At 38.6% G+C, this 22,724-nt stretch overlaps 5 protein-coding genes across 5 annotated transcripts; 3 read left to right on the forward strand and 2 right to left on the reverse strand.

The window, feature by feature from the left end:
• Positions 1-3,449: 3,449 nt before the first annotated feature.
• MELLADRAFT_96153 (uncharacterized protein) lies at positions 3,450-6,144 on the reverse strand (the record flags this gene model as incomplete). The annotated part of the gene is made up of 9 exons (XM_007418561.1): positions 3,450-3,455; positions 3,554-3,598; positions 3,681-3,949; positions 4,058-4,212; positions 4,279-4,334; positions 4,458-4,573; positions 4,640-5,596; positions 5,674-5,818; positions 5,896-6,144. The coding sequence occupies 9 exons, from the start codon at positions 6,142-6,144 to the stop codon at positions 3,450-3,452; spliced, it is 1,998 nt and encodes a 665-aa protein (XP_007418623.1).
• An 831-nt stretch (positions 6,145-6,975) lies between these two features.
• Positions 6,976-8,536, reverse strand: MELLADRAFT_113823 (uncharacterized protein; the record flags this gene model as incomplete). The annotated part of the gene is made up of 5 exons (XM_007418582.1): positions 6,976-7,635; positions 7,775-7,864; positions 7,949-8,025; positions 8,091-8,196; positions 8,489-8,536. The coding sequence occupies 5 exons, from the start codon at positions 8,534-8,536 to the stop codon at positions 6,976-6,978; spliced, it is 981 nt and encodes a 326-aa protein (XP_007418644.1).
• Positions 8,537-10,496: 1,960 nt separating this feature from the next.
• MELLADRAFT_96154 (uncharacterized protein) lies at positions 10,497-11,304 on the forward strand (the record flags this gene model as incomplete). The annotated part of the gene is made up of 3 exons (XM_007418562.1): positions 10,497-10,505; positions 10,790-11,115; positions 11,193-11,304. 3 exons carry the CDS (start codon positions 10,497-10,499, stop codon positions 11,302-11,304), a joined length of 447 nt encoding a protein of 148 aa, XP_007418624.1.
• Positions 11,305-12,768: 1,464 nt separating this feature from the next.
• On the forward strand, positions 12,769-13,356 carry MELLADRAFT_41032 (family 1 glycosyltransferase; the record flags this gene model as incomplete). Its single annotated transcript, XM_007418551.1, has 2 exons — positions 12,769-12,978; positions 13,051-13,356. Coding segments are annotated over 2 exons (516 nt in total), but the record flags the coding sequence as incomplete, so codon positions are not given.
• Positions 13,357-16,806: 3,450 nt separating this feature from the next.
• On the forward strand, positions 16,807-22,402 carry MELLADRAFT_96156 (uncharacterized protein; the record flags this gene model as incomplete). Its single annotated transcript, XM_007418563.1, has 17 exons — positions 16,807-17,133; positions 17,203-18,313; positions 18,414-18,595; positions 18,666-18,728; positions 18,810-18,956; positions 19,038-19,197; positions 19,275-19,450; positions 19,523-19,669; positions 19,772-20,011; positions 20,106-20,646; positions 20,713-20,791; positions 20,889-21,030; positions 21,096-21,476; positions 21,551-21,698; positions 21,788-21,922; positions 21,997-22,126; positions 22,228-22,402. The coding sequence occupies 17 exons, from the start codon at positions 16,807-16,809 to the stop codon at positions 22,400-22,402; spliced, it is 4,284 nt and encodes a 1,427-aa protein (XP_007418625.1).
• Positions 22,403-22,724: the final 322 nt, after the last annotated feature.

The following is a 22,724-nucleotide window of genomic DNA, read 5'->3' on the forward strand; positions in this document are numbered from 1 at the left end:
TCAAAGGATTTGCGGAATCTTTTGTGGTCAGCAGGAGTCAACTGACTTTCAACCTCCCAGGTGATAAGGGGAAGATGTGCTTGTTGTGGTACCTCTTTGATGGGTCTTTACAGGGTATAAGGAAAGTCTTTTGTGTGTGCACGTCGACATGCTACAAGGATATTTACATGGTGTGAGGATTCAGAAACATTGGACAGCTTTTCGGTGTCACTTGAATCAATTTCTGACGATGGATCTGAAGATGGTGTTGACAATGATTTCAAGAAAGATCCTTCAGATCCACAAATCAAACTCAAAGGCTATGATAATACCCTTTCTGAAACTCAAGTTAGTCAAACCAGAACAGTAGACACATCACCTCCAAACCCAACCCCAAACCCAAAATCGGCGCATCAGATTGAAGTTATCAACAAGCAATGGCAAGAGTTGCATGACGCAATCAAGGATGCTACAGACTACTACAATCAGAATCCATCTTTGAATTTGGTCGCAATCCATCAAGCTCAGGAGCTAGCAATACTAGCTGAATTTAATAACCTAAGGAAGCAGCTCAATCTTGTTAATCCACGTAGTTCATCGATTTCAGCCTCAAAAGAAGTAGCATACTCATACCTTGGACGAGCACTTGACCTTGACTTGGAGTTCAAAACTGGAAAGAGTCACGCTGAACAAATTCGAAAACAATCAAAATACATTGTGATTCATAGGTGCTTACCAATACGACAGAATGGCCTGTGTTCACCACCTAAGTCAATCTTGGATGATCCGAGGATAGAGCGGATGGTCTGGGAATGGATTACAAGCGAGAAGACTGGTAAGGTATGTGCTTTATCTAAATTCTTCTGCCAACTGTAAGACATTAAGTTATGCTTTCTTGATCCTTGTCATTAGGTCAGGCCAGCAGACCTTGTCCAGCATCTCATTGAGGTAATCTTACCCCAGTTTGACGAGTATAAGGATTCAATCTGTGCTTCCACAGCTAATAGGTGGATGCACACACTTGGATCATCAGTCACACTCCTCACAAAATGTCTCTATTACGATGGACACGAACGTGCAGATGTTGTGTTATATCAACAAAAATACAATAATCAGCTCTCTGAATTGATCAAGCAAGAAGTTACTTATGTTGGTAAAAATCTTGATCAAGTTATCAATCCGGTTCTAGACAACACAAATCGCGAGATTGTCCGAGTTTATCAGGATGAAGCAACATGCCATACTGGCAAAGAGCCAAAATCGGCGTGGCTGGCTAAAGGGGACTGTGCACTCAAGAGAAAGAGTGAGGGAAAACTTATTCATGAATCTGATTTCACTGAGAAAAAACACGGCCGGCTCGTCATACCCAAAGATACACCATGTACTCTTCCATTTAAGGATGCAGTGGTTGTCATCTACCCAGGCAGCAACGGTGATGAATGGTGGAATTGTCTTCAACTTATTAAGCAAGTCCAAACACGAGCAATCCCAATCTTTGAATTCCTAAACCCCGGATGCCAAGGTCTCTTCATCTTTGACTGCTCATCAGCACACGAGTCTTTTGCGCTGGATGCTCTTCGAGTAGAAAAAATGAACCTTGGCCCAGCTGGATCACAGGCAAAGCTACACGACACAGTCATCCCCTCCGATGATCCCAACATCCCAGCCGAACTTCGTGGAACCATACAATCCATGAACTTCCCCTTCGATCATCCAGATAAGCAACTCAAGGATAAGCCTGACGGAACCAAACAATTCCTTGTTCTTGCTGGGAAGCCCAAGGGAGTGCAGCAGGTACTGGCCGAGCGTGGCTTATGGGACCACTACAATACTATCCGGACCTCAAAAGGACTCAAACCCCTTGGATTGAGATGTGCTAAGTGTGCACAGACAGGCCGTGCAAAGGATCAAATCGCTCGAGCGGAGCGCTTGATCCGAGATAACGACCAACCAAATTCTGAAGATATAATAACCACAACTGAAGCTGCACCAGCCCACGATGAGGTTATGTATTGTTGCTCAGCCAAGATCTTATCCAATCAATCGGACTTCGAGAAGGAGAAACCCAGCCTTCAGATGATAATTGAACAAGCTGGTCATTTATGTATGTTTCTGCCGAAGTTCTACTGCAAACTCAATCCAATTGAGCACGAGTGGTGCTATATCAAGGGCAGTAAGTTCATCTCCCTTTCTCAACTGAATCTCTTTTAGCTGAACACATTTTTCTTCAACGTAACTTCAGAGTTTCGCAACTGCAGTCACACAGCAAATACCTTAAAACAATCGAAGGGTCTATGGGAAAAGGTCAGGACAAGCTGCCCCCTCGTAACCATCCGTAGGTTCTTTGACAGGTGCGATAAAGAAATGAATCACTTGATGTGAGTCTCTTATCAGTCTCACTTTGATTGGCCCGATTTTACTCGTCATTTCATAGATCTCATTAATTTTGATGATCTTAATTGATTGTAGGCAGAAGCCAGTGCGACCTGATCCCAGTGTCAAGTCTTATAAATCTCACCGAGTTGTTGCTCGCACAACTAGAGAAGACCTCGATATCTAACCATTTCTTTTGAGATTTACCTTTCCGATTTCCACATTTTTGCCTTTTTTCTTTCTCTCAAGGCTCGGTAACCATCATACATGTAATCCAATCAGTGCCCACTTGTATTTCATGCTTGAGGAATGTAGATACGTGCTCAAAACCCCAAACAAGTCATGAAATGAGATAAAAAATTAATAGTCATTTTTTTCCCGTAAAAAGTTAATTGGGCATAATACCAGGTGCAAGCATTTCACATATGTTGTCAGATTTTAAAAAAGTTGTATTTTCAGGGAGGAGTAGTGTTTTGAAAAAAAAAGGAAAAAGATCGAATGGATCAATCTGAAGAGATATTCTGTGAAAGCCGTGCACCCAACAATTTGGAATCTGGTCTCGGACCTTTGAAATGTTAACTTTTGACGGAGTAGTAGTGTTTCACATCCTCGATCGGACACTTCCTTACGTTCAGTGAAATCAACCATAGTGCAGATTTGCTATGAACCTTCAGATACAACAGGTTCCATTAATCTTGACACAAAAATTGCCATTGAATTGCTGAAGTTTGTTTGAAAAAGTCCCTCAAAGTTTGTGAAATTGACTCCAGATATTTATTGGACTATTCTATTGGACTTGAACAATAACTCACCCAAACATATTTCAAAATGGCTATAATTAAACCATCCAAAGAGAATCAAATCACTTTGAATAAACTTGCTTACTAACTGGTTCCAACCAAATCATCAAAGTGGTCCTTGGTTATCATATGAAACCATATTCATCCTGCAGACAAAAATTTATATACTTTACATCATATATCAGATCTTTTTCCCCTTCAATTCACAAAACAAAGATCATCATAACCAAACAATCTACAATGAATAAGCCATTGACAAACATTATAACAAACTTTGATGAATTTTCTTCTTGAGTTTCAATCCTGTTTTAAGTATGATATATTCAAAAGTCGATCAGCAAAGAGTTGATTGACAAAGTGATAAAGTAATTGTAATTGTAAGAATTAAACGAATGACTTACCCAAAGTTTAATCAAACCATCCCAACTAGCAGTCACCAATTTAGACTAAACAAAAACAAAAACAACAAGCCAAAAAAATCAATCCAAAACCCAATTGTACGAAAAATCATAAAGAAGAACTACTTACAGTTTCATGTGGTAACCAAGCATGACTAATCACCACTTGATCATGACACTTCAATCGTTTTGAAATTCGACAACTTTTCCAATCCCAAAATACCATATTCCCATTCCCATCACCAGAACTTAAGAACCGTCCATCAGGTGAAAATCCTACTTCACATGCATATCCTGCAATCGTATGACCAGCGAATCGTTTTTTTCGATTTTGTTTGAATGAATCTGATGAGTAAATTAAGATTTGATTATCCAATGATTGCATCGCTAACCATTTATCTATTTTTCCATCAAAAAAACAAATGAAATTGAATCAGACGTTGAGAATAAAATTTTGAACTTGTAAGAGGAAAATAAAAGAAATGTATAAAGAAAAAATCAAATCACTATTTGGATGAATTCCTACAGCTGGCATACTATGCATAGCTGGTTCTGCGATATATTTGATGACTACTGGAATATCAAAATCCCATGCTCTTATCGTTTTATCATCTGAAGTAGTCACAAATCTTCGATTTTCATCCACGAATGTGATCGTATTTCTGATCGAGAAAAGAAGTGTATCAGGAGACCATAGTTGTTTTGAATTGTTTAAATCTTATACTTACACTGGGCCAAGATGTTGATCGTATTCTTGAGTAATGTCTCCAGATCTCATATCATACTGATGTTAAGAAATCAATCAAGATTTGAGGGTATCATGTCGATCAAGAAGAGAAAGCATCAAAAGTCGAAAGTCAGAATCTTTCAATCTGAAAATGATATCGAAAGATATCTAGAATCTCACCTGTATGATCTTCTTATCTGACATACCAGCCAAGAAGATATGTTGTTTTTCTGGATCTGGATGAAATTTCACACAGTACGGAATCTTTCCATTTGAGAAGGCCTGTACACAATGTCCTACACAATCAAAAAAGTAAGCTGGTTAGCTTGACAAGAACCGAAAGAATTCGATCAATCACTTACCAGTCTCTGTATCCCATAGTTTGATCTGTCGATCGTAAGCTGCAGACAAAAAGCGTTTACCGTCGTTGGCAAATGTAACATCTCTGACAGCTTTCGAATGACCCATAAATGTTCTCAAACATTTTCCATCATGGTAAACATCCCATAACTGAGCGTAGTTCAGGGACGTCAGTATTGATAATCTGCAATATCCCTCAGATATGGATGGTCCACATACCTTGACTCGTGAATCCATACTAGCACTCAGTAACAAATGTCCACTTCCAGGGAAGAGCCTAATGGCCGAGACACCCTTAGTATGACCGGCCCAGGTATGTACACATCGTTTAGGCACGAAACATTCAGTTGGAGGATCAGTTGTCAATAAGTCAGTATCCAGGTCGGTAGGTATATGCATATACGTTCGACCTTGATAATCGTGTAAGCTTTTAGCGTGTAATGTCGATTTCTCTTCTCCATAAGCAATTTCACGTTTCGCTTGATTAGAAGAAGTAAATTGTTTCTTGGCAGCAGAGGCAGCAGAGCTAGCACGTCTAGCAGCTTCATATTCTTCTTCATCTGGACCAACAGGTTCGATATGTTCATCATTCCAACCTGCCCAAGGACCTTTATATTCACGTGATTTATTTGAACTTGAAGCTTTTGGCTTAGGATCAGTTGTGCCATCTTCTTGTTGAACTTCTTCTTCTTCATCTTCATCTTCATCAAATATACCTAATTCTCCTTTATCATGTCTTTTCCGTTTAGTAGCTTTTTGGGCGGCTTTTGTAATTCGAATTTCAGATGCAAGTGTACCTCCATTTTTGAATGCCGCATGTACATCTCCTACGAAATTTAATGATGGGTTTTCAGATGTTGATGCTAAGATTGATGGGTTTTTGGCGTATTTTAATACATGAAACGTTCTTTGTTGTTGATTAAAATCTACATCAGTCATGAATTCTTCTTCAATATATCCTATGGAATAAGAAAATTGATGGTCAGATAAGATGAATCAAATGTTTTAGACACAAAGAATGTATTTGGGTATTTACCGTTTAAAGTGTTCATCTTTTCTAATTTCCTACTTGAGAATGGATTTTGTGGTCCTTGCTTTGGAAGTGTCATATCTGAATATCTCACATTCACATTCATCTCTGTATCTGTTGGTCTTAGAATAAGAGAAGATGATTCATCTTCCTATTCAAAGTAAGAATTAAAGAGTTAGTCTTGACGGATCTTGAAAAAGCGTATCAGATGATCGAACCGTGACGTACAGTCGAAGGAAGTACATCTGGGATCGAAACGATTTGTCGTTTTTCTAATTTGATGCTTGGGATTTTAGATTTTGAAGCTTCACTTGAGGCGATCGAGTTCTTGATCCCAAAGACGTCACCATTGATATCGATCTCTTCATCGTCTCCTTCTTCTGTTTCTTGTTCATGCTTTTGTTCTTCTGATTGAGATAGTTGTTTGGTTTCTGTGATTTCTTCATCTGATCCATATCCAGATACGAGTGCTTCCATGTTGATTGAGTTCAAAGCTGTCTGACTAGAATGTGAATGAATTGAATTCGCAAGAGTGGTTTGGGTCGAAATTAGAATTCATCTTGCATGTTCGACCCGTAAAGCCCGTAAAGCCCTCACACCATCCCTTAGCACGGTCCCGGATCATCATGAACACTAATTATTGACTTGGCTGTGATTTGTCAAAGAGAAATTCTCGATGGAGTTGCATCCATAATTATTGCATGCTCTTTGATGCGAAGTTTTCTGATCAAATTTTGTCAGGAGCCAAAAGTACGCGGAAACTGATCGAAGAAAGCATGAAAGCAAGCTCAACTTCAAGTCATAAACAAAATATTCATTGACAAAAGAAATTGGTATTTACATTGTAGAAGGTGGATTTCTCAGATAAATCGAACAAAGTATTCCAAAAGTATGATCACAAGTTCACAACAAACATGTGTGAAAGGAAACTTGGGTGTAGCAATACCTCTCCGGAGTAAGTATGAATATGCAACGAGATACATATGGACCTTAGATGTCTATTGGAAAATAATTTTTAGAAATCAGGTGATGTGTTTTTCTATCTTCAGTACAAGATGTATACCATGTGAAAACTAGACTACAAGAAAGTTCAGAGACATGATGCGTTGTTACTCTATGGGTATAATGGATTTCAAACCTTGAAGAAAACATTGCAAAGCCAGCGGTCCATGCTATTGTTTACAGACTGCAATCAAGGGTGCGATGGTATTTTCTCTAGACACTAGAATTAGGATATTAAACATTTGGCAACCAGATTCAGGTTCAGGTAAGAAAAGAGGTTGAAGAATTGAAACAAATGATATATTTTCAAATTTGATAAGGTTTTTTATACCAAACTTTCAATTGTTTTAAACTTTGAGGTAAAGTAAATCCTAAACCAAAAGATTGAAGGTAAAATTCTTTGAGATTTGATAAGATTTGATTAGAAAAGTTTGAAAGTTTATCAGAGTTAATTTGGATGATTGATTTGGGTTGAGGAGAGGATGAGGATTGAGAAGGAAGATTGAAACAAGATTGTAATTCGTGATCTAGATGTAATTCTTCATGCGATACTGATTCTTGGTGTGATAGTCCGTGCGATTGTGATTGTTCATCAGACTTAGATTTATCCGATTGTGATATTCGATCTTCACACCATCTCATTAACTTGGTTCCATATGATTCAGGCTTCCAAATAGATTGAGTCAAGATAGTAAGAACGGATCCAGATTGAGGAATTCGTTCCCTTAGTCTTGTCCCCAAGATAATATCAGTTGAGAATCGATCACCGATAACAATTAGATTTGGAATTTGATCTGTTCTATTTTGGAGTTTTGTGTCGGGTCGAATCATCACTTTAGCTGAATGATTATGTTTTTGATCAAATCCACCAAAGTAAGATTGGATCGAATGAATAACCGATTTAGCCGGTTTAGGATGATCGTGTATCAAGATGGTAGAATTGAGTTTTCGAGTTAAAATCTCTGCCTATCAATTCATTCCGAATAGAAGAGTATGAGTTGGAAGGATGATAAATATTAGTATCGTCATTTCTACTAAAGAAAAGGAGAGACTCAACTAGTAGAAGTTGATGATCAACTTTGGTATATCCTGCCGAGTTACTTACTACTAATACATTTTCATGACCGAACGTTTTCAGGCAATCATTCCATGAGTGTCTCAGTTCATCTATCAAGCGATCATCGCCTGCTCTAGTCTGTGTGACGATGGGATATACAAATGTTAGTTCTTGATAAATTTGTCTTGGAACTCAATAGTGTTTCATAAAGAAATACTTAACTAGACAGTTATCTTTATCAATGATGATACCATTGAATCCACATCGTTTTAATGAAGTCCAATTACAATCTCGAATATCTGTTGAAAATAGCAAATGATAAGTTTAGATTCAAATGAAGACTGCAGCGAACGATTGAACTTACCATTAATTTTGAAATTGGGTTGAATGAGTTTTGAATTTAAATTTGGTTTCTTGATAAGAATCTTACCTATCTCGATTATTGCACTAAAGTTGATCATCTCGATATGCTGAGGAAATTACAACCGATTCGAAATATTCAGGAAGATGTTGGCCACCATATACCTTTGAAAAACCATACATTTCAAGTTCAAACGTTGTTAAACCCATACATATCCTGATATCGTTCACTCAATTCTTCTGTCAATCATGATCTCGTGCGACGCCTTCCAAATCTCTTCCATTGCTTCAAATCCCCAGTACTCCTCATCATATCCCTGAGACATAATGTCATACCGCAAAGACCCAACGATAATCGCATCTCTTTTCAATTCAATGCATCCAATGGACAAACCTACTTACTCCGTGGTTCTGTGTCATTTTTAGTTTGGACGGGAGAAAACCAGACATGTAGGTTTTGCTACACGTTGATTGAAGAAGGTCTTTGAACGAGAATCTGGCCCGTCCCGTTTGTTCCAATACGGCATTGTCAATTTTGGAACTGGTCCCAAATTACTTTGCTTTACCTTTGTCTACGCGGCTGTTTCCAATATGGAAACAAGGAATTGAAATATGACACGAGGATCTGAGATTGGAGGTTATTCTTAGATATTTGTATTGAGCATCTTCAACAAAATCCTTAATCTGATGGAAGAAGCTTAGTGTAAAGAACCTCTGATGTTCCTCACTGTGGGATAGATTTATAATCTCAAAACTGGATGGGAAGCTCTAAATTAGAGAGCTGAGGGAATTCTAGAACCGATGTGCAGTTCTGGATCCGAAAGGATGATGATCAAGACCTTAGTCTAGATTCCCTCTTACAGGAATTACAATTAAATGGTATAGAGAAACAATAAGAAAGATAGATAGAAAAGGTTCACCTGGCTCCGACAGGATGATAATCAGGATGTTAATCTAGATTCCCTAAGGAGCCGGAACTTGAAGCGTATGTGTCAGAGAAATACTCATTCACAAAGGGTGCTCTGGAATCACCTGAGTATAAATCCAACCAAAATCTTTTCAAATTTTCATCAAAACTCTCCGTGTGTTCATATTGATGTGTAACAAGGATACCATGACATGGTGTTTTTAGATGGCCCAATTCAAAAATACAATGGTTCATGAGAATAGTGAATTTTCAAAGACATCCAACACATTGCTTAAATTCTACAAACACGGAGAGTGGCTCATCCAGTTTTGACTGCTTTGAAGTTTCTGGAAAGCTTGGATTCACTGCACAGATTCATATGTCTATATGACTTGAAGTTGAGACAATTGAATACAAGAGTGAAGGCTTACTTGTTCTGCAATCTTTATTGGCTTATGTAATACATTGATTGTGGAGCACCAAATGAGTGAAAACATGAAAATGCAAAAAAAATGAAACTTCCCCTATCAGTCCTGTTGAGCTTATCCCAAGACTGGGTCTGCTGGACCTGACAACCCTTTTCCTGTCATCACTCTCCATGGGTAATCAGTGACACCTGTTCTGACTCAGCCAGCTCAATCCACAACCTTTATTTCTCCATATTAGCAAGAAATTTTTGCTTTCAAGTTATCACAAGTGATATTCTATGGGATGTGAAGCTACTGGAGACTTTTCACTTGAATAACTTCTGCAGAAGAATTGAGTTGTAGAGATTGTTTGAAACAACCAATAAATGTATCAAACAACTTACTCATGACAGTTGGAAGATACAACTATAAAGAGTTTCATAATTATTTCCTTCAACATCATTACTAAATATCTACAACAGTCATGATTATACTCTCAAAAATCATAAGAGAACAATGAATGGTAAAATCAAATTGAAAGGAACAAAGGGATCTTCTCTCAAGGAGGCTTGAGATAGCATGAGATAAGCTCAACAGGCCTTTTAAGGGAAGTTTCATTTTAGTGACTGTAGTTTGTAATTCAATAACGATTACAAAAAAATTCCACACTTATTCTTGTATGTAACTGCCTCGAGTTCAAGTCATGAAACTGAGATATGAAGCTGTGCAGTGCATCCAACCTTTCCGGAAACTTATGCCCCACTTGGAATCTATTGGTGGCCCTCATCATACCACAATGCAATCACATCAAGCTTACCAATCCAACATGCTGTGCTGTCATACTTATCTATCTCTGCTTATTCTTCTGTAGGTAAGTTCATTACAAAAGTTGAAACTCTGCTTGGCATATATGACCTGTTAGGGATTTGGACTGCACAATGGCATTCATCAAATTCCAATATAAACTTTTGAATATTTCAGGCAACCAAACATGTTGAGACCAGAGTGTTTCTTGAGTGATGTTGCAATTGATGCGCTTGATAGATTCTATGAAAGAAACATGTCATAGAATGCAATCTTTCATCTACAGCCCCATATGTTGCAAGTGAGCTTTTTTCACCACTGTGCTACAATCCCATAAATACAGCTACTGCTTGACCTGGTGTTCCTCTTTCCGTGCCACAATCTTTCCCTTTGTTTATCGTTCCCTTCTACATAGTCAAGCTACATCTCAAGAGACACACTATAGTTGAACTAGGTCTTCATCTCATCCTGTCTTGAAGTTCATATCATTGAACACCATTATGCAATGCGCATCTATCCTATGTGTTCTTGTTTTAACCTTCTATTCCACTAAACTAAAGCCGGTCAAAATCAGATTCCCTGGAGGAAGTTCACCACAGCTCCCTTCTTCCAGCCTTCCCTTCCAAGAAGGTGGACCACACTCCAAGTGCACCTCATATAACACCACCAAGAAAGCTGAAAATTGCTTGCCTGACAATTGGCACAAGGGGAGATGTTGAGCCCTACATTCCATTGTGCAACGGGCTGAAAAAAGAAGGTCACTTGTGTAAAATTGCCACTCATGCTGAATTCAAAGATTGGATTGAATCATATGGTAGCAAATTTGCAAGCATAGGTGGGAGCTCAGTGGAGCTCATCAAGCATGCCACTGAATATGGTCAGTTTGAATTTCTTTTTGAGGATCTTGAAGGGTCAGTCAATGACAACATTATCAATAAAACTACCTGTATCTTGAGATACAAGGTAATTTGAGTTGGTTATTTCAAAGGAATTTCATCGTGCAGGTGATCCAAGCCAACACACTTCCAATATTCTCTGTGGAGCAGAAACACTCTGGGATGAATTTCTGTGGAATAAGCATCCATGCTTGCACTTATTGATTTGAAGATTTTTGGTGGTGCTGACGAGTATTCTCAAATGCCCAAGCCAATACTGATCCATGACACACTGCTTCTCATACAGGTGTTCTGACACCCAGTTTCTGGAAAACAGGTATCTCAAAGGTAGGTTGACATGTATCATGAAGGATCACAGCAAAGTCTGACCAAAAATCTATGTTTGTAGTTTGGCAATTGGTACCAAGAACTACTACAGATGTCCTACAATGCTGTCAAAGATCATGACTTTTTGATTGAAACTCCTAGTGCCTTTGTGGGGACAAATTTTTGAAGCTTTGAGAATACCTTATTACAGAGCTTTCTATATGCATTGGACTCAAACAAGCCATTATCCTCAGGGATTTTTCCCTCAAGCTGCCCGACACACAGTCGTCTCTGACATAACATCTGTGCTGTAAGCCATACTCCATCAAAACCCATACAAATTTGGCCATCTGCAGAAAAATTGCAGGGAAACTGGGTACATAACCCATAGCTTTGTAGTACCCCATAACCCATAAGGCTCTTGAGGGAAACCAGAGTTCATAACCCATAAGACAGGGGTCATTTGTTTAAAAAAACTGAGGGAGGCTTGAAAACCTCTAAAGAATTAAGATAGAGATTTACAGACAAACTCTATGGACACTAACCTTATTTAACTTTCACACACCACACATCACAAACTCAATTACATTATACTGTTGTTCTTGAAAAGCTTGTCCAAGTTTTCCCGCCAAGCTGCTCGAGTTTTGCAGGCAAACTTGGACAAGCTTTTTGAAAACAACAGTACTTCCTGAAAACTTGTCCAAATTCAGTGTGGCCAACATGAAGGTTTCAAGAAATTTGAAAACATGCAACAAGAAGCAAATGAAAAAGAATCTATAGTAGGAAATATACCTCCACCACCACTGGCACGGCCTACCCATCAAGAATTCCTCAAAGCCTTAGATATCATGCTATCTTACTTGGAAAGTGACAATGCACAAGAAGTGTGGGGGTATGAAAGGGCCATCTGAGCCTCTGTTGAAGACTGCCAATTACTACGTGTTAAAGCTGCAAAGCAGCAGACTCTCTCTGATATGTTTTCAAGGTTTCCTAACAAGTCTATTTTTTGCTTTGTACAATCTTTGTCATAACCCATATTTTGTCTGCAAATATATAAATATGGCTTTTGAAAGAGATTGAGGTAACCTATACTCTAGCAAAACCCATACTTTTGGGCCACTTTTTTTGGGTATGGGTTATGTCAGAGACAACTGTATACCTTTCTTCAATTCAATCAGGTGATGTACAATCTTCACCACTTGAGTAAATCTATTGACCTGTACTAGCTAAGCAACATCATCAATCAGCTATGAGGTATTTGACTTTGCTGCTTGGCTTGGGCTCAGTGCACATATCAACAATTGATGTAAGAGTAATGGCCTACCAGAAATTTCCTTCTTGGAACTCCGTAAACGGAGATACCCATTCTTACATTGCTTCAGTCCATCTGTGGTTGAGAGGCCAAAGGCCTGGGACCCATTGGTGACCATTACTGGCTACTGGTTTTTAAATGAAAAGCCTGAAACTATCCGCAACAAGACACCAGAGGATGAGATCCCTCAAGGTCTAGAACAATTCATCCACAGAGCATGGGGCAATAGGAAGAAGATTGTTTATATTGGATTTGGATCTGTATGTTTGCATTTGGTCCTGCTGTCTCTCCTGTAGATACCTGCTCATTATTGAACTGTGAGATGCCTTTAGGTCATAGTTGAAGACCTACCAAAGATGACCAAGACCATTGTAAAAGCAGTGAGTGATGCAGAGGTCTATGCAGTTGTCTCAGCAGGCTGGTCAGGACAAGAATCAAAGGCTTCAAATGAGAAAGGCCCTGAAGTGGTGAAGAAGAATGAGCTTTTTACAGAAAATATGTTCTATATAAAATCAGTTCTGCATGATTGGCTTTTCCCTAAGATTGATGCAGTGGTACACCATGGAGGAATAGGAACAACAGCTGCCAGCTTGAGAGGTATGTACTCCAACAATTCAACTTCTCTATTGCAAGTCTAATTTTAGAATAAATTGGAGGTTCTGATGTCTTGAAACTCCCTTGGATCAGCTGGAATACCAATCATCATCAAACCTTTCATTGGTAGATACCATTTCTCACATAATTCAATAGCAAACTCTTGACTCCTATAGTTACTTTGACTAATGGTAAATGATTATATATTTGCCACTAGCTGATCATAAATTTTGTAAGTTGATTCATTATGTTTGTTCTGCAACTACAAGAATTGTTGAAGCTGAGGCTGTCTGAACTTCTGTGAAAACTAGGGGCCACAAGGGTGAAATATCTAGGGGTGGGCACCAGCTTGAAAACTTTTGATACAGAAGAACTATCCAGGGCTCTTAAGAGTGCCACACAAGATCCTGACCAGATTGCACGGGCAAAGGAAATTGGAAGGAAGATAAGAGAGGTGAGCTTGTGCACCAGTGGCAAATCTAAAATGTTGCAAGCCATTCTGAAAATGTGGGTTTTTTTCTCACAGGAAGATGGAGTTCAAAATGCCATCAAATTCATATACCAAGTGAGATCCATTCATAATTAGGCACTCTCAAATACCATCAAATTTGATTCTTTATCACTACTGAGAATTGAATCTGATTTTAAATAGCAATATGAAGAAGCTAGGAAAAGGAGTCAGCAATACTCACAAAATTCCAATAACTTCAATAACCAAATAGCTAAAATGGAGATGTGGGTCAAAAAGGCCTTCACAATGTTCATATTCTTGATCACCTTTGCCCCTCAGATGATCTACTTGGGTGCTCAATCTTTCATCAAACCAAAGAATCCCTGAGCTTGAAGACCAGACTTTGACACTTTGATTGTCAAGGTGGTAGATTCTTCTTGCTATCTTTTGATGGTGCTGTCAAAAATAAACATTCTCCAACATATGTACCCTTGGTTTTGCCTGCTTCTACTTTTAAAACCAAATTTCTTGGTCTTCTTCCAAGAGTTCTTTCTGTTTGGCTGACTACTTGAACTGCAAGGCAGTGTTTTCCATTGTTTTCCTTTTTTCAGAATTACCCAACAAATAAAAGATTTGAACTCTGGATTGGTTTGCAAAAAGTTATCAAAATGAAAAAAATCAGTCATATTCCACACTCTCAGAGCATTTTCATGGAGTAACAAATGGAAATTGCTCAACATCCAAAGATTTAAATTGGAATATTGAATTTGAGTGTTGGAAGTGCTATGTCATTTTTATCAAGATTTCCAGAGAACCTTTGATAAGTCCTATCTGTGATATCCTCATCTCATCTAACACTTGGTCTTGAGTTCTTCTCTTTTCCACTACAGTTGCCTCTGAAATAACCCATATGCCCAATAACCTGTGCTCTACATTGACTCATGGGGTTTTAGCTCCAAATTTTTTGTGGATGGGGGAAATGGGTCAGAAACCCATGAGCTCACCATTTCCCTTACCCCATATATTTTTTTAAACCTGCAAGAAAACACCCATAGTTCCCCCCAAGAAAAAAATAAGATACTGCACAGGAGACTCTTGAGACACCTCTCAAAGCTCTTCATAGCCATCTGACTTCATCCATTCCACACAAATCATCATAGCTCAACACAATTCATCACAGTGTCAACTCTTCTGCCAAAAAAATGCTTCCTAATGACTTTTGACTTTTTTCTGTCTCAAAGTGATGGAGAAGGATTTGCTAGATCGAAAATTGAGAAGATCAGTGTATGATCTTTATACACCAGCTGAGGAGAAAATCATTGATGATGTGTGGCTCTTTGGTACAGCACTCCCCAAAATACTAGTACAGCCTAGCCTCTTGTCTTTCCTTATTCAATCATTTTGAATCTGCAATGAAAGCACTTCACAATAATGTCTAAAATTTCTAAAAAAATCTCTGCAATTACCCAAGAATCCACTGGTATGGGTTATTGTAGAGAATCTTGCTAACCTATCCTGTATGAAAACCCATAGCTTGTGGGTTCCGTAAAATGGTATGGGTTATCTTGGCAACAACTGTCCTGGTGACAGTGTGTGACCATATAATGCACAAAGAACCCCACCCTTGTTCATATCCCCAAAAAACCACATCATGCAGCTTTTGTGCAATGACAGAAGGTGCAGGGGGGTAGTGTCATTCAGAAGTCTGAATAACTCTTATCTGTGTGCAATCACATCCATATCAGGTAGAGCTCCAAGTTCCATTGACTTGGACTCATGATCACACTGTATATTGAATGTAAGAAGTCCTAAATTATTTGATTGAGACAATAGATGGCCCCTTCTGGTGTGGAATTATATGTAAGGTTTTGTAATATTCAAGGTCAAACTTTGTGATCTTGAATAACAACCTTCATTGTCATTGTTTCTTTTTCTTTCAGAAATAAGTCAAGTTTCTCTCACTTCTGCTTGATTTTCAACTTTTTCCACACAGGATCTCATGTAAAATAAAACTCTTCCTTTCCAGAACCTAGTTCATCACAACAATAAGCACACTGAAAGTATCTTGATTTTAGAGGAGCAACATTCCTCCTATAAATCTGGTACTAAGCAACATTTCAATTTGGTCATAAAACACCCCAGAAATTGTGATCAGGCTGGGATATACACAAGTTCAGATTGATACATTTCTGCCCACATACCACAAATCATGGGAAGAGCACAAGACCGGAAGAGCACAAGACCTGATAAAAAACTCCACAAAGATACTTTGATGTGTTGAGCTTTTATACAATCAGGTACCTGCTGTCTGACTGTTTTCTTGGAAGATGAAGTCAAGTTTTGAGTCTTGAAGTTTTGAGTCTTGAGGCCAAATCCTCCTCTACTATCCTCCCACTGAAAATTCAAATGATGTTGAGAACTTCTTGGTCAAAAAATACTAGTCCCATCTAAACTTCTAGGCAACATACACGGATTTGATAATGAGCTTTGGAGTCCGCTCAGACGGCTGGGATGCATTTTTGTCAAAAAAATCTCATTCATCACAACATAGCCTTCAGAACTGCCAATGATAGCTTGCAATACCCTTACAAATGACTTCTTGCAATTTGTCAGTCCTTGAGTTTGAAGATTCTCCACAGACTTGGATTCAAATTTTTCACTGATTTGGCATTTTGTCTTCATTTTGAGAACCAAATTTTAAAGCGCACATCCAATATAATTCAGAATAACATACTACAGCTGGATCCCAAGCACAGGTGGTCATGATTCAAGAAAACAAAGATGAGGAGGAAAGCATTGAGCAACAACATCCCGCGCGCGAATTGTCGTGTAGTCTCGGGTCCAAGGCTTGTAAGCTCGACGCGATATAAGCATATGGTTATGCTTATAGATATTCCTTTACGCTCATCCCATTCTCAACAAAAAAGTTGACATCACCACCACCACCACCACAGCACAAGAGACCAGACGATATCGATCAAATTCACAAAAGAAAGGAAGGGAAAGAACAGAAAACACAGGACTGATTCAACAATCTCAGAAAATGAATTCATTCTACCGACAACATCTGAGACCATCTGGAGTTCAATTCTCAACTCAAATCTCAATCACACCATCTACTTCAAGGAAATCAATTCATCATCATCATCAATATCCTAATTATAAAGTTATCACCAATCTAGTCATCGCTCGTTCAAGCTACCTTCAACTTTTTGAAGTTTGTCAGTCAACTTTGACCAATGAATTCAAAGTATTTCACGTCTTGGAGCATCAACTTCATGGTATCGTCACTGGACTACAACCTATCACGACCATTGACACGCATGTAGATGGTTTAGATCGCTTATTAGTTAGCTTTAAAGATGCCAAAGTGAGTCTTACGATCTTTCTTATCATCGTATTTTGAAATTGAACTAACCTACCTTCTTGTGCTGGAAAGATCACGCTACTCGAATGGTCACATCAACAATCAGATCTAGTTCCCATCTCATTACACACATTCGAAAAGCTACCACAAATCACTCAAGGTGACTTCCCAACGATCTTTGACCAATTAGAAACTGATCCACAATCAAGATGTGCAATTTTAAAATTACCTCAATCTACAATTGCTGTCTTACCGTTCTTTCAAGAAAACAATTTAGATCTTGAAACGCTTTTTTCAAATTCGAATCCATCAGCTAATAATCAAAGAATTCAATCTTTCCCTTATGCTCCTTCTTTTATTATTGATTTAAATCAATCTCAATCTTTCAAGTCTCAAACTCAAACTCATTCCCAGACTCAAACTCAACAAAAATCAATCAAATCAATCATCTCCTTCAAGTTTCTTCCAGGATTCAGTCAACCTACATTAGCAATCTTATATACTTATCAACATACATGGGCAGGTAGATTGGAAAATACCACCGATAGTTGTTCATTGATCTTCATCACTCTAGATCTCTCTTCAAATCATTTTACAATCATCTTTCAAATCGATAATTTACCTTACCATGCACATTCAATCATGGCTTGTCCGAAAGAAGTAGGCGGTGTATTGGTGATCTGTGCAGACATGATCCTTCATATTGACCAATCTTCTAAACTGATCGGCATTGCCACAAATGGCTGGTCAAAACTTTCTACTCACCTTGATGTACCCACACAACAGATGGTCAAAATCGTAACTGAAGATGGTCAAGATCAAGAAGAACGTCTGAAGGTCAGATTAGAAAATTCTAAATTAGTTTTTGTTACTATCGATCGAGCCTTAATGTTCTTAACCGATGGTCAAATCTTTAGACTTTGTTTATACCAAGATGGTCGAACATTGATCAAATTGTGTTTAGAAAAATTTCCGGTGGTCTCCGTGATCCCTTCTGTAGCTGTAAAGATTTCAGATCATTCTGTGTTTGTGGGATCTATGCTGGGTGATTCGATCGTGATGGGGATCGAGTTTGAAGGGGAAAAAGAGGTTGAGGTTGTAGAGGAAGTGGAAGTGGAAGTGGAAGCTGAAGTGGTTCATCAGAATGGAAATGAAATGGAAATCGATCAGGCGGAAGAGGATGGTACAGTACACACATTCTCTCTCTCTTTATTTCTTCAGAAGAAAACCACCAAGCTTAAATTGATTTATTCTTGATTATTGGTACTGTATATGAACAATAGAGATATATGGGAAAGAAGAACCAGATGATAAGAAAACAAAAGATCAAGATGGTATAGATTCTATAATAAAAGCCACGAACAAGAAAATCCATCGAGAAATTCGAAGTTTGAGACTTCATGATTCCATCAGTGGCCATGGTCCTATTCGAGATTTTACCATGTCTAAGATTGGAGGATTCGAAGTCAGTAGGTTTTTTTATATCTGAGACAAAAAAGTTGACAGCAGAGGCTGAATGGATGGTGTTTCGATAGGATTCACTAGAAATGGTGGGGTGTACAGGAAGTGGAGAGACAGGTGGATTGACAATTTTCTATGTAAGTCATCCCAAAAGTACATATATAAGCTGGAACAAACACAGAAGTCTTGATGGTTTTTTGTAATATGGACGCGAAAAGAAAGAGATGCCATTGATGAAGCGTAAGAAATTGGATTCGACAAATGAATCGATGAAGATTACAAATTTGAATTCGATCGCTTTTAATGATCCCACTGGAAGTCCTGGATGTGAATTGGCTTGGATTTCAATTCATGATCGTACAAAGGTAAGTTTTACAGCCATTGATTTTGGTTGATTGAATTCATGGCATTGAAAACTGATAGGTTCGACTTTGATGATTGATTAGATCTTTAGCATGATTAAAAATCCTGAAGAAGGTAATCGAACAAGTGATCTAAAGTTTATGAAAACTTTGAATGCTTCAACGATTTATGTTGCTATGTTCTTTGATCAGACTTGTTTTTTACAAATCACTTCTTATGAGATCAAATTGCTAAAAGTCGTTGGTACGTATCTGCAATCATTGAAAATGATACCCTGATAAATGTCTGACTCGCTGATCTGGTTTGTATTCATTTTTTAGGCTTTGGAGAAGTTCAAGTCATTAGACCGATCGAAACGGAGAACAAAAAGAATAAGATAATCAGAGCAAAGGTCGTTCAAGATTATATTTTGTTGGAAACTAGTGATCATCGAGTGATGCTATACAAAGGCCAGGTGGATTCACTGACGATTGATCGAATTCAGTTACCTCAATTGGTTAGTATCTGACATCTTCTCTTGTTTGGAATAAATAGACAAAGATGTTCATTTGTTGTTTCGGGTCGACAGTCTAAACCTGTGACGTATGCTAGTCTTTTTAGCGCTCATTTACCACTATATGATCATGATGATCAAACAAATGGAATTGGCTTGGATAATGACGAAGACGCAGAAAAGCCTTGGCTATTTGTTACTGATCTTGGCGGTGTTCTACACGTTTAAGTCGTTTCATCTTACACTTCTTTCTCATTCTTGATGGGCAGAAAAGAAAGAGGATTGATCGTATATCTTTTGTGTGGTGGTGGTGGAATCCATTAGATCTTAAGTCTTCCCGAACTTGAGATTGTTTTTACTGTCAAAGGGATCGAGAACTTGCCTGACCTTCTAGATGAAGATGAGGATGAGGAGCAACAGCAACAGCCTGCAATTGAGTATGAACATGAAGACGGAGATGTCAAGATGGAAGAAGATGAAAAAGTGGAACCGAAGGAAAACTCGAGTATTCAGATGATCTATGGTTTTGTTACCGGTGCCAAGGTTGCTAGACCGCATCTATATGTAGGTGATTGTGATAGGTTCTAAGACGACTAGGAAGTCGACCAGCTGTAGGTGACTGATCTCGCTTTGGGTATGGAATTCAAATCTTGTGTAGGTAGAGTTGAACAATGGGGCACTGGCCGTCTATCAAATCTCAATCGCGTATGACCGCAAACCGGGCGACCCTTCAACCTCGAAACCTAGACGACAGGCTCTGTCGATAAGATTGAACAAAGTTTTAGGATATCAATTTGAATCATCGGAGCCTATATCGAATTTAGATCGAAAGGTCAAAGTGGTCAAGAAGAATGCCACATTTTCCGGAATCCATCTTTCAGGACTTGAACCGATCTGGATTGTTTCAACTGATCATGGCCCAGTCCAAATTTATAAAGCTAAAACCAATCAAACCATCACTTACTTGGATCAAAGTGATAAATTTTTAGTTAGTGATCATCAAGTTGAAATTTGGGAGTCGGAGGTGGGTGAAGGAGTTTGTCTGGATGGAAGAATTCCAGTTAGGTTAGTTAAGGATGGTAGATCTTTCAGTAAGATTGTCTACGAGCCAAAGATGGACGTTGTGATTGGAGCCTCATATCTTGTGACGCCCTTTGCAAATTTCACTGAGGAAGGTGTAATGATGTGGGAGCAGGATGGTTTGTCTATCTCTTTGTTTGATTTTCCATCTGGTATGTGGGATATAGGTTGACGTGATGATTCAGATGAGAGTAAGGTTAGACCTAATGGTTTCAGGAGTTCTTTGGAGCTGATCTTACCTGGAAGTTGGGATACGATCGATGGGTCAGTCCGCTTTCGCTCTCATATCACAATCCAAGATCGGCAATGTTTAAGATACACCACCTTGGGTCTTTCTTACATCACGGGGTTGAAATCACAGACACGAATTTCAACAAAATGAATGGGTGACATCGATGAAACTCGTCTCATTAGATTCGAAGTCCAAAAGGTCAGGAAGAAGAGATTTCATCGGGGCTGGAACGACGTGTAATCGAGCTGAGGATTTAGCTGCCAGAGGAGGGGTAAGTTCTTTGAACAGGAAAAGGATTCAAATGCTAGAGTTAAAATTGATTCTCTTCCGGACTAGGTATATGTTTTTGAAGTGATTGAAATTGTTCCCGACCCCAAACATCCTGAACGGAATAGAGGGCTGAGGTTGAGGTATCATGAAACAACCAAAGCTTGTGTAACTGCTGTTGATGGTCTGAATGGTTATTTCATCCATACAATGGGGCAAAAGGTAGATCCTGGTTATCCGCGCTCTCCCACTCGCAAATATAGCGACATTCTAGCTGATCAGATTATCGCTTTCTATTCAAAGCTGTATGCCAAATGCTTTGAGCAAGACGAAAGGTTACTCGCAGTTGGATTCTTAGATATCAGACCTTATACCACAACGCTCAAGGTATTGAAGAACTTTATCGTCTTAGGTGACGCAGTCAAAGGGATCACTCTTGTGGCTTTTCAGGTAATTTTTTTTGATACCGTTTCCTCCCTTAAAAAGACATAAAATTGATAAAATGCATGTGCAATATTATTTAGGAAGAACCTTACAAGTTGATTGAATTGGGCCATACTTTTGTCGATCTGAGGTGTTCGACTATCGATTTTTTGGTTTTGGAAAACAAGTTATCAATTGTGACTAGTGATTTAGGTGGGACAATCCGAATCTTTGAGTATAATCCAACTAGTCAGTCAAACAAAGTCTCGAGCTTCCCCTCTTTGTGTGGATGAGAAAATTTCCAAGATACTGATGCAAAATGTGTAATTATTGGTCAGATATCGAATCCCAAGGCGGATTAAAATTATTGTGTAGGACAGAATTTGGAACAGCTGGTGAGATGGGAAGTTCTCTTGGGTTTGGTAAACGATTGAGTTCAAAGGAAGAAGCAAAATCGATAGGTACACTCTTTGGTGAGCGCTCCTTTCGTATCAAAGACTAGTCCGCATCAATTTCTTATAAATATGTGTGGTCGGGCTGTTCGTAGCGGGATTGGATGGATCCATCTCTTCTTTGGTACCTGTGAAGGAAGCGGTGTTTAAACGCTTGCAAATCGTTCAGACGCGTTTGATTCGACATCTTGATCATTTTGCCGGACTCAATCCTCGTGGATTCAGGTCAGATCTTCCCTTGACTTCTACACAATTTTCCCGTCGTTCTCGGTCTGTCCTACTATCCTCTTTGGTCGGTTGCTGACTCAGCGTTTTGCCAATAACAGAACGGTACGAAATGATCTAGTCTCAAGAGCCATGAATCGAGGGATTATAGATGGCGAAATCATTGAACGGTTTGGAGCTTTGAAGCTTGATGAACAGGATTCAATTGGAAAACTTGCTGGATCAGATCGAAATACGATTTTGATTAATTTGAATAATTTGAAAGGGATTTGGTGATATGTATAAATTGAAATCATTTAAGATTAGGTCTGTTCGAGTTAGGAAACTTTATGATTTTGGTGGTTTTTCTGAAATGAAAACCCTTCAAGCTTGCTTAGGAATTTGATCGTGTTTGAGGGCGAGGTAAGCGACATGTTTGATAGGTATGTTTTGTACAAGTTATATACATTTAACAAGTCATAGGAATGGGTGTTTATTTTGGATATAGATCAGAAAGACACAAAGAGGAAAGAATGGACTGTAGATAGATTACATATACGCTATGATTGATGAAATAGAGATGTACATGTAATAGGAAGACTTATGACTAATGAGAAGA

The sequence above is a fragment of the Melampsora larici-populina genome (genome assembly GCF_000204055.1).
Source record: "Melampsora larici-populina 98AG31 unplaced genomic scaffold MELLAscaffold_96, whole genome shotgun sequence".
Lineage (NCBI taxonomy): Eukaryota > Fungi > Basidiomycota > Pucciniomycetes > Pucciniales > Melampsoraceae > Melampsora > Melampsora laricis-populina.